This window comes from Cynoglossus semilaevis, chromosome Z, assembly GCF_000523025.1.
Source record: "Cynoglossus semilaevis isolate Cse_v1.0 chromosome Z, Cse_v1.0, whole genome shotgun sequence".
Classification (NCBI taxonomy): Eukaryota; Metazoa; Chordata; class Actinopteri; order Pleuronectiformes; family Cynoglossidae; genus Cynoglossus; species Cynoglossus semilaevis.
The window spans coordinates 20,935,004-20,947,496 of record NC_024328.1 but is presented as its reverse complement, the minus strand read 5'-3'; the positions used below and the strand labels follow the sequence as shown (position 1 = coordinate 20,947,496).

General features: G+C 36.9%; 1 protein-coding gene across 3 annotated transcripts in view; it reads left to right on the top strand.

The window, feature by feature from the left end:
- The window catches only part of grid2 (glutamate receptor, ionotropic, delta 2), a 254,308-nt gene that overhangs the window by 99,017 nt on the left and 142,798 nt on the right, over positions 1-12,493 (top strand). For all 3 annotated transcript variants that reach the window (XM_008336887.3, XM_025053042.1, XM_017043061.2), the window contains exons 8-9: positions 4,461-4,658; positions 8,149-8,461. In XM_008336887.3, the coding sequence (XP_008335109.1) occupies positions 4,461-4,658; positions 8,149-8,461 (511 nt within the window). The remainder of the gene's footprint in view (positions 1-4,460; positions 4,659-8,148; positions 8,462-12,493) is intronic.

Below are 12,493 nucleotides of genomic sequence, written 5' to 3'. Positions count from 1 at the left end.
TCAAGAATAACTTCTGACTTCTCAAGAATAACTTCTCAAGTATCGTTAGTTGTTTGTGCTTATATACCTGTATGGGGGGAGTGGTTTTCGATATCCCGGGTGTGTGTTTAAATCTTGTAGGCCAATGGAAGAGAGAGGCTAAGCCTCTTGTGGCCAATCATATTATTGTTCTTGTTATCATGTGATGCCTGCAGTCGCCACTATGTGGCACTCTTGTTCCATGATTCAGCAGTGTTGGAAGAACCTTTTGTTGCTCAGTGGGGGGTTATCACAAGGGAAGTGGACCGAGCCGTAAAGTCCAGTCAACCACAGGTGGTCATGTAGATCAAAAGGAATGGATGGCTTCGAGGTTCCCTGTGAGAAGGTAGATTGGGAGATCTCCCATTGTTGTGTGAAGATCTCCCATTGTTCCCAGGGAGTAGAGGTGTTTTAGAAAGTTGGTGTGAAGAGAATTTGGGGAAATTATCTTTGAATGTGTGGGGCTATGTGACTGTGTGTGCTCGGGAAAGCATTTTGGTGTCTTAGCAGCTTCCTGCTGCAGACCCAACCAAATGTGAAAACCACTGAAATCTAACAGCTTGATGGCACTCAGTGATTACTCATAGCTCGACTACCACTTACATGTACTGTATATAAATTTTTATTTCTACTTTGGGGGATATTTTAAAGTCAGAAGCATTCTCTCAAACCAGAACACAATACAGTACATGAGCACAAAAACTTTAAATGGTAATTTTGATCTGAGGTTAGGACAGCAGAGAGTAAACAAATCAAAATGAAAAAAGAAAAAAAAAACTTTCACAGAGAAAGACAAGATTAGGAACTTTGTAGGTCGTTTTTTTTTTCTTTTACATTTACAGTAGTGGTTCACAATTTATTTTCTGTGGTGCCACACTTTTATAGATGTAATTCAATGTCATTCAAAGCTATCCAAACCCCTACTGAAATGTATTTAAAACACTGAAATTCCCACTTGCTCCACAGTGATACGAAAAATATTGTCTTTGAAAATAATTTATTGTACTGGAAATAATCTTGGTTATTGGTACATGGCTTTAGCCCAGAAACAATTGGGTCAGCATTGAACATGCTATTGAACTTACAAAGCTCTTAGTAACATGTGTTGTTGTTCTGCTGAGTCACACTGAAGCAATGGCCTGTTTTTTTTTTTTTTTTTGTTTGTTTGTTTGTTTGTTTGTTTGTTTGTTTCGTTTTTGATGATGTTTGCATTTGACTTTTGTTCATTGCTTGGCAAATAGAATGTGGAAAGTTTGAAGAATAACACTACTTTTTACATTATGAAAGAATCCTGTTTCTAGTCTCTCAGAGAGAGGAGACATTCGAACACATTCATCAAAATTTAAACAGGAAAACTACTGTGCAAATGTTATATTTTTTTCAAATTCCTCCTTTGAGTGTTTGTTGGTGGAAGTGTTGATAAAGCCCAGCACTCCAAATTTTCATCCAAGTCCTTGAAAATGTCTTTAAATGTCTGATTTATTGTAGAAGTGAACCTGTGCTGCAGTGTTGTGCCTCTGTACAACAGTGTGAGCTTCTTCACCACAATCAGTGGCACTTGGTTCCGTATGTATAGATGTTTATTAATGTTTGTTAGTGGCTGCTCCTGTCTTGATTGATGGATGCATATGGCGAGAGGGGGGACTTGGCATGCATCTCGACTAACTGCCTAATAGCTTATAGAATGACAGTAGCTAGCGAGGATTAGAAACCAACAAAGTTAATGCATAGCACAACCCGCAGGTGTGTGTACGGACCAATTTGTGTGTATGTAATGTGCAGCCTGTATCTAGTCAATAACAAGCAGGCCCTCATAAATCTGGAAGACATATTGGCCTAAAACATTTAACCGCTCAATAGGGATTTATTAATGAAGAGAGAAAAAGAAGAGTGAGGCAGAAAAGAAGTGGAGTACTGGACTTTGTCAGTTTCCAAAAACATCCTAAACATTTGAAAAAAAAAAAAACTTTTTAAAAAAGTGTTGTTTACTACAAAAAATGTGTTTACTACAAATGGCACCGATTCAAACCTCTGCAAGAATATCACAGACCTTGTGAGTTGATGTCAAATACATGGAGTTCCTTTCTTGCAACCTACCCCACTACCGGGGTATTCTGTAACATACCGGTATGCTGGGGTAAGTTGTAACAGTTAGACAAAAGAAACAAAAACATAGGCCACACCATGCGACATGCTGTAAAAACAGGCTGGGGGTCATAGAAAATGTGAACTAGTCAGGCCCAGCCATCTGCTTCTCATCCCATGTTTGTGGGTTGTTGATGTTATATATTACTGCCAGTTGATATGCAAAATTTCTAACCTAAAAGAACACAAAAAGTTTTTTTCCATTTGTCCGGCATCTATGCTAGTATTCAATTCTTCTCTGGTCTCCAGTGACTAACCTGCCCCATGTTTACCTCACGTGGAGTCAGTCCATAATACAGGTCTGATGCCTGAGTCAAATAGTCAGCCATCACTTCTTCTGCACCTCAGAGAAAACTTTGTTGCTGCTTCAGTAACCTATACTGGGAAGATCAATGGACCCCTGGTCTCTCAGCTTCTGCTCAGTGTTACATGGCAGATTTCATGTGCCATCGCAACTGATCTGACTGACTTGCCCTTCTTTGTGACCTCAACGGATGCTTTTTTTAAAAAAAACATTTGCAGTCACACCTCTGTCAGTCTTTCTTGTCCACTGTCTAGGCATTCTGTAAAATGTATTAAATTTAATAAAGTGTTCTTAGTTGTACCTAAGGGGATGTTGTAACACAAATGTGTTACAACCCACCCACCCCTGTCAGCCATTGTTTAGCTAGCTGTATTAGCATAATGGTTTGAAATTAGCAGGGGAAAAATGCATCACATTATGCCTGAGAAACTAAAATTTAATCTAATGTAAGTCATATTGTTTTATGTACAATAGCATAAATATTAAACAAAATATAGTCTTGGTCAAAAAATTTACTTTCTTACATCAAAATCTTTTTTTTTTTCTCTATAGAATCTGCATGCCCCTGTTTCCAACCTTGACAACCACTATGTGGGATCAGGGAGGAAGTGGGTAAACACTGAAATGATCATATACTGTAACTCCTATCGTATCCCTAATTGGTGAAATTGGTGGTGTTACAACTCTCCCCATGTTACAACGATACCCGGTCTCCCCTATAATATGTAATATATGTATTTATTTCAATCAATTATTAGCAGGAAACCTTTAAAGTCCAGGCCAGGACAATTCTAATGCCATCTTGCATCATTATAAACAGTCTTCAATTCCCAGACTATAGCAAACAGTTATTTTTAAACAGTACGAACAGTCAGTAAATTATAAAGTTGAGACATTTTTGTGTTGTCATACTGGAATGCTGACAGCTTATATGTTGTAGGTACTATTGAGTGGAACACCTTCTGAGAGCTAAAGGTAGTACCACATTTTGAATCTAGGTTATAAATAAAAAATACAAATAATTGGCATTTACAGAGCCCCTAAAGGGAAAGGGGGGTAGGAGGTGCTCAATACTTTCTTGTGCGCACAAGATAATTTCTCGTGCTCACAAGAAAGTATTGCATGCGCATGTTATTTCTAGGAGACCATCCACTGCATTTTGCTTTCGCATTCATCCAGACACATTCACAGACCCTGGGAAATTACAGAACTTGATCATGAACATTATAACACTGTAACTTTACTTCAGGGTTACTACAATATCATATTGTTATGTAAAACCTACTTTTATCTTAAATCGTGTCCCACAAATGAGTTTTTGTTGTTGTTACATTCTCCAATGAGCAGCTGTCCACTTGTCTTAATCACTGCCATTGATGTGGTGTCCTACAATAATAATTCATGTAACGCGAAAATGGCTCTAACAGGGTTTTTTGAGCATGGAGGCGCCTCGCATCAGTGTGCTATATTGTCACGTAATTTCATTGTTTGTGTTCGTAAGCACAACAATAGGCCTAATTTATATAAATAAACAAAATATTGCAAAGCAGAGAGCGAGATCAACAACCTTCTCTGTGTTTGTCACAGTTTTTTGACGACAAAATGCTCTGAGTGCTCTGTCCTCATATCGTTTGATATATTGATATATTTTAATAATCTTAATTAGCTCTGTATAGAGGCATACGTACAGGAAGCCATGTCCCTTTAGAGGCTCCTTAAGCATTTGTATCTCTATCAATAGTTACCTGATCACTGTATTTTTGCAGCCATTTTTTGGCTTTATGTTTTTGTTCTACGCTTCCGTAATAGTGAATGGCAATGTAGTGGTAAATGTGATAGACACGTGCATAAATTATGACATTAATAATACTGTTGGACAAGATGTCAGTTAGCCAGTAGAGTTAATGGGTGATTTGATGCCTGAATGATTGCTGTATGGATTGGCTACTTGACAGACTCACTGACATAGCCATTGATTTTTTTTGCCTTTTAGGAGGAGCCATTTGTAATGGTGTCAGAAAATGTTCTGGGGAAACCAAAGAAGTACCAGGGCTTCTCCATCGACGTGTTGGACGCCTTGGCCAACTACCTGGGCTTTAAGTATGAAATCTATGTCACTCCGGACCACAAATATGGAAGCCTGCAGCCTGATGGTCAGTGGAACGGAATGATCGGAGAACTGGTCTTCAAGGTGAGAGGATTGCAATGTGATATATTTTTTGATATGCACAAAATACAAGGACTCGAGGTATAATCACCTCTAACACACTTTCTGATCAATCAACTGAATGTTTGTATGTACTTTTTTTTTCAGGGGTGGGGGCTTTCAGCACCTTAAGACATGTAGTAGAGTAATTATTGCATATATGTTTGCAATTGTTTAAGAATCTAATTTGTTAATTTAGTTTATGAAGATATATATAGTTGTATATAAAATACAGTATATAGTTGTTAAAATTATACTTGCAACATGTTCATAACAGAAAAAGACAGGGTCACATAATTAAAAAAACCAACATCAAATATCTGCAGCTTTACAAAGGCTTATTCTCACTTTTTACTGAATGTTGGGATTCTTTTTTTTGTTTTGTTTTGGGTTTTTTGTTCCTCATTATGCATCCGATATTTTTGTAAGGAAAACTGGATTGACACTAGTCCATCACTGACCCTTTATGCCACCTACATTTTTGTATGAAAAGACACCTTCTACAGCAGGGGTGTCAAAGCCCATGGGCCGTATGTTTGACACCACTGTTTTACAGCAATGTCCCACTGTTCCATTCTGCAATCATTTTTATCTGCACTATTGATGGTTATTCCTTTCATTTCTCATCTTAATCCAAACAATGAGTGAGAAAGCTGTTGACAGAGACACCAGTTTCTCATCATTTCTCTCCTGAAATTATATAACATAATTATCATAATTAAACCATGACAGAATTGTAACAAAGAACCATAGTTTATGCCTCCGGACACGTTTTCAAAACCTTTTTGTTTAGATATCAAAAAGTGAAGTGAGGGCCTTTTTACCAGTGATTACATCATTAATAAATCACTTACAATAAAAAATCCTCCACATCCTAATGAAGAGCAGCTACAGCTGGGGTCAGTTAGTCACAGGCACACCACTGAATCAACACGTTCTGTGTGATTGAAATCTACTCACTGCTAGCATTTCAATAAATAGCAATAAATTTAAATATTATTTATTTATAGCTTTTACACAAGGAAAAAGTTCAATATGCATTTAAAAATACACATAGCTCATCAACTTCTTTAACCTCTTTAAATATGTGCTGTACAATAAAATATTTTTACAAGCTTTGTCTTAGTTTCTACACATTATGTTGGAAGTCCACACTCGTCTCAAAGAGCGAATGCAGTGCCTGAGAATTATGATCCACACCAGCACTAACCCACTGAAATGTTTTTTTTTTCTTTTAAGGTCAAAGATATATTTTTTTATTATTATCCGCTATTTCCAGTAATGCCTTCTCTGCACCTGTTTTTTTATTTCAGTCTTATATGAAGGCCTTTAACATTCTTTTAAATAATAATCAGTTTCTCTTGACCTTGCATTTCTGTGTGTGTATTTGTGTTTAAAATACATGCCAGTGTGTTCGCCATTTATATTCAGTGCCAGTGTGAGCTCACAAAATGATAGAAACATGCTGCGAGTACAAGGCATATTTATTTGCACAAGCACCAGCACCAGCTGTAAATAAACTGCGACATGCAAATAATTTTGTTTACCTCATCATTCGGCTAACAGCATTTATCTTTTCAAAAAACCCAATTACCAGATAATTATTACCCAAAGTGCTTTAAGTGCAAGTTTCTCTGTTGACTAAGACAGTCAGAATGAAAATAATCTCTATTCACAAACACACACACACATGAAAGCATGCATTCAACATTTAAATATTCTGCACAATTGATATCACACTACTTCTTATTCAGCATGAGTAAAGTCCTAATGTTGCTTCCTTACTAGGTGGTAAATTTACCTGACTTTTTAAAAGTTATGGGTTCGAACCCCATAGGCACTGCATACCCAGCACCTCCCGTTGGGCAGCCTGTTGCAGGTGATCTGCTGTTAACATAACAATTTCTCCAGTGTGTGTGATCAATAATTATCATTATTAAAAAGGTAAAATTAAGTCTTAATGAGGACAAGCTGTAATGTTTTTGTGTTCGTGTTGAATGCTTTTCTTATTCCTGTCTAAATTCTATTTAAAATATTTTGTAATATTTTATTTTATCTGTAGTATTATATCTTATGTCTTTTTCTTGTTGCTATTTCAATATTTATTAGTGGTGTGCAAAAAAATCGATTTACATTTGAATCGTGATCTAGGCTTTGCCGATTTAAAATCGAAATCTCGTCGAAAGTGCGGTCAGCTCTGACCTAAACTCTGGCTAAAGGTATTCATCAGTCATACGGAGAACGTCATTTTGGATTTTATTGCATGGATGGGAAGCTAAGGAAGATAGATAGATATAAAGAAGATAAAGAAAATCCTATATGCAATTTTTGCTATACAAAGGTGAAGTATTTTGGAAATACAACAAATATGAGAGCTCATATGTCACGCCATCATCCAGAGATTAGGATTAAAAACTATAAAAAAGTTAAAAACAGTAAACCTTCCAGTGAACCAACAAACTTTGTTTTAATGCATTAATCTCCCACCCAACTCTGAATGGGCACTCAGTCCATAGCGTATTTTATTTCAAAAGATTTGCGCCCCATCAACACCGTTGAAAACGAAGGCTTTGAATATATGCTGCGTGCTATCGAGCTATATCATCCTTTTTAGCAAATGCAAACAGGCAGACACTTAAACATGTTTATGTATTCTGTGATTTTAAAGAATCTTGAATGCTGAATTGAGAATACTTGAGTCATGATTTTATGTGTTAAATGCACCCATCAGTTGCTCATTTCAAAAGGGAGTCTAGCTGTTGTACTCCCTGAGCCATTTGTGTTTGTTTTTGGAGTACAGCACTAATTGTAAAAGCTGTAGTACCAGTAACGTTTGTAGCTAAAGGCAATCATTTTCAGTTTTGTTTGAACAGTTTGAGAGTTTACCGTTTACCTAATGTGTTGTTTCCCAAAGACTGGGTCGCGACCCTCAGATGGGTAGTCTTACATCATGTCTCCCAGGAGTTTACGAATAATGTCTATTGACTTGGGTCACGAAGGTTTGTGACTTTTAAAATATGGGTCCCCAGAAAAAAAGTTTGGGAAACACTTGACCAGTGATGTGCAGTGAGGTTCATGGCTGATGAGGCACAATAAATAAATCCTACTCAAGGTTGATATTGAGTAGTGTTTACCTGCAATCGATTCATTCTGTTTTTGTTCTTGTCTGGCAACTGCAATAATATAAGAAAGAAAGTCAAATCTCAGATATATATCAAATGTATTTATGCTCTGGACAGTGAATCAATTTTTAATTGAAAATCGATTTTGAATCGAATCTTGAGTCTAAAAATCTATATCGAATCAAACCGTGATATTTCCTGAATTGTGCAGCCCTGAGAACTATTGTTATCATTAGACCGTACATTCAAATAACTATATGTCAGTGCTTCTAGTTGTATTTCCTGCTAGTGTCTAAATGTCTATGGCTCCACAGAGCTTTGGTTGCTGATATTTTTCATTTTCCCAACTGCAGCGAGCAGATGTTGGACTTTCTGCCCTGACCATCACACCTGAGCGGGAAAGTGTGGTGGACTTCACCACGCGTTACATGGATTACTCTGTGGGTGTTTTGCTGCGAAAGGCTGAGCGCACCGTGGACATGTTCGCTTGCCTGGCACCTTTCGATCTGTCACTGTGGGCGTGCATCGCCGGCACCGTGCTTCTCATCGGCATTCTGGTTTACCTGCTCAACTGGCTCAACCCTCCCCGGTTACCCATGGGCTCAGTGTCCCCCACAACACTGTACAACTCCATGTGGTTTGTCTACGGCTCCTTTGTACAACAAGGTAAGGAACACATCTACATTGAATAGGACCACAGATAAACCCAGGCATGTGATGGTTTTTAAATCACAAGTTCTCTGGTTTATTTTTATTTTCTTTCACAGAAAGCCTTAATTAAACATGCTACTATGTTTTTCTTATGGTTATTGATGTAGAAAACACATGCTGTATATTATGTAGAGGTCCACACCACCCATAATTACTGCACATGACTTCAAACCACACAAATAGCTCCACTGTCACACTGTTGTAGTCAGGTGAATGTTTTTAAATGTTCACTTATACCAGTTTTTCAAAATGGGGTCGCAAAAAAAGGGATCATCTGAAATGTCTAATAATTCATATAAGAAAATACTGATAAAATATAGAGTTGAACTAGAGTATATATCTGCTGTACTCCCCACCACCAGTTAGAACTGAAGAAGCCTCTTGGATTAGAGGTGAAACGTCTTCTTTAAGAAAATTCACACCCAGTTACCTAACAGAACTTTTTAAACTTAAGTAAAGTTTATTACCTTTACGAAAGGATATGAACATAGAATAGTGAGGCAAAAAAATTTGATGCTGAAAATATCCAAAGATTTAAGATTTTGGATAACCGTCGTCTCATGTGAGCCACACATGGAATGATCTTTCATGTTCAATAACAATAATCAAATGAAATCAAAGGGGAGGAGACATTCCCAGTGCACTTAGGGGAAAAAGGAGGATAATGCCCTTATCCTTGGTATCTACTCAGAGATTTTCCAGAATCCACTTGGGCCATGGTCAGGTGAGGAGATCAGACAGTTGGCACCAGAGTAGAATTTAATTTTATTTTGGCACAGTAGGAGAAGCACCAGTTCTGGCAAAGGGAGAGAAACAGTAAGTAGAAAAATAGATGAAATTTAAAAAATGTGTGTCTTTATCCACTCTTTTTGTTATTCAAAGTGCTAAAACTGGAGAAGGACAAAAAACAAGATTTGAAAAATAATTTACATTCAGTAGTTTGTTCTCTTTGCATGAATGTGTTGTTATTTATTGTTATAGTCACAGTGATTGCAGACACTTCCACAGTCATTCACGACTAAGTTACCAGAGGTATATATATCTATTAGCCATAGATAATGTTCAGACATTGTAGGAAGCAGGTGCAGCAGGTGATTTATTTACAGCTGAGCAACATCATTAACACACAGGAATGTAGCATCGATTGCAGGCAGGTTCTTCAAACAGTGTGGATGAGCAACAACATCTCTTTGGAATGAAACAGCAAACACATGAACATTCCCCAAACATCATGAACATGGGATTCTCTTCTTACTTGAATTACTAGGAACACAGAACATGACCTGAACAGAACCACTCACAACACCAGCTACAGACTAAACTCAGACAACAATCCCACAAAGACAGTGACAGTGAGTCTGTGACTCATGGTGACATGAGTCTCACTCATGTCAACTGGTGACATGAGTGAGACTATGACTATTTTATGATTATTAAAGTTCAGCAAGAAAAAAATAGATTGCTTTTACAATACTGTTTGAAATTAGGGATATTATTTGAAGATGGACTATTAGAATTGGAAACTGAAATGGACTCTACATTGTTGAAATTCACCAAATACGTGCTAAGACAAAGCTTTGTTATTAATGAAGATGCAGATATAAACCAACCAAGAACCAGGTCCAGAAAAAACACAAGAGGAAAAAAAAAGGTGAAATTTTCTACTCAGAAGAGAAGAAAATATTTTGTTATTCCATGGTATTTCCATAGTATTTACTTATTCCATGGTATATTTAACAGAAAAATGAGAGCAGTTTACAAGACAGAGGTGGTAATCACCATGTAGAGGAACACACAGCGAACAGTTAAAGTGGACGTGGGACTGTAATCACACGGGAGCCAAAAGAAGTGGGCTATTTTCCCACACACTAAATATGATGAAGCTCAATTCATCTTTCTCACTGAACTCTTCAACATTTTCTGGATACTACTTATTTAACCAATCAAGACATTTATCACCTGTATCAAATTGACATCTTTGCCTCTGTAATGTTCCAAAACTGTGCTTTTAAAACTTTTCTTAACCTTCTACTATCTGTGTTGCCCCTTTCTCAGGAGTTTGTAAAGGATAGAAAGTATAGTTCATAAGTTTGATTTTTAATTATCTAGTATTTTTTAAATCTATTATTTTATACTTTAACGCCCCTCTATAATTTGAATCTATCTGAACATGGATGAAAACCCTCTCTAGCCACTTGGTGCTCAAGGAAATTTATTTATTAATTTAAGTTTATGTGCAACTGACAAACCTTTAATTGTTGATAAACTATGTGTTAATTATAATAATTAACAAGTAACTAATAAAAACAATCCTCAAAAATCCCGATGGCTCCCTCAAAATGAATAGAAATTGTTGAGAGCCCTATCTGGATCATTGCATAGATCAGACATGGCTCTTATGTATATGTACATTTCATGTTTTTTTTTGTTGTCTTTTTTTAAACCATGTGGATCTTATGCCGATGGGAGTTGACGCAAATTTCTTATGAAAAACCCAGTTCGCACAGATGAAAAGATGTACGCCGGAAGTTTTAAAAGAATGTGAGAGTTGTGTTTGATTTTTTAAAAAGAGATATTACAGTTTACATTTGCCGATACACAGTACAAATTGTGGCTCTTAGGCTCTTGACTGATGGTCAAGAGCCACCCCTGGCATAGATCAACTCTTTCTCTGTCTTGTCCCTGGGCTTGCTCTGACATTCTTTTCTTTATTTATTGACAAATATTACTTTCAATACAAAAGGCTTTTATTTTCTGCCATTCATCCTCCGTTCTCTCCCTCTCCATGCTCACACCCGTCACTTTCTCTCTTATTGCTTTTGCTTTGCTTATCTGCCTCAATGTTGTTTATCATGGTATATGAGCTATCTGTTGATTAAATGTGCTGCACATGCACCCACATACATTGGTTTAAGGTCCATCATAAGAATGGTTCACTTTACTGGAATGTTCAATGGAAACCTGGTTGGAGAAATCTGTAGCACTTATGTACTTTGTCTAGTTATAAAGCGGAGTGAGTGAATAGAGCAAGGGAGGTAGGGAGAGAGGCTGATGGATGAGTTCATGGCTATAAAAAATCCTTTAACTTTGTTTTTATTCAAAACAAGTCAATCATATGTTTTTTTCTGCCTTTTCAAACTTTTCAACTCAACTTCTTCAACATTAGTAAAAAATAGTTTTACTAATCAGTAATAACATTATGGACTTGAATAAATTGTTAATCTTACAATTAAGCACTGCCACATTGAGGTCAGACACTACATCAGCCACCCTGATAAAAATAGTACATTCAGAGCAATACACAGTATGCTGAAGTGTGAAGAGAAGTATTCAGAGTATGAAAAAGGGACAAACAATTAATAATCAAGCTGTTGAAAACATCCTTCAGACAGGTCGCTGCTTGTCCTGCTTTATCTTGAATGATGACTCTGTTATCTCCTAAATATACTGTGGTGAAACGCAGTGACAGGGACAATCCTTCAGCTCACGTCTGTGCTGGATGTAGTTCAAAGCATTTTATCATTTTAAAATCAAAACCACACTGAATGGCATGCTACCACAATTCTAATACTAATGTGAGGGGGGACAGAAGCTTGCACGTGATGTATCATATAAAATTACAAGAGTTCAAAATCAATGCCTTTGCCACCTGTTTTTTTTCCATTGGTTAATAGCTAAATAACACACAGTCTGCTTTGTCCTACAAGCCCTGTTAGAGAGACATTTTCTGATAATGATCGTATGTTCAGGCTAAATAGGTTTTCTTTTTTCTTTTAGGTTTTTCTTACATTTCCTTTCCTTTGATTTTGTCCTCCATCTTTTCCCTCCCTTGAATCAGTTGTGTTTAAGCTTCAGCAGAACACGTCAAACACAAAACCCTGGTGTCACACTTAATATTTACTTTTTACAAATATGTTCTCTTTGCTCTGGTTGTCTTGTTTTCTGGTGTTCTCCTCTCCTAATTAATGTCCCCAGCAGTAGGAGAGG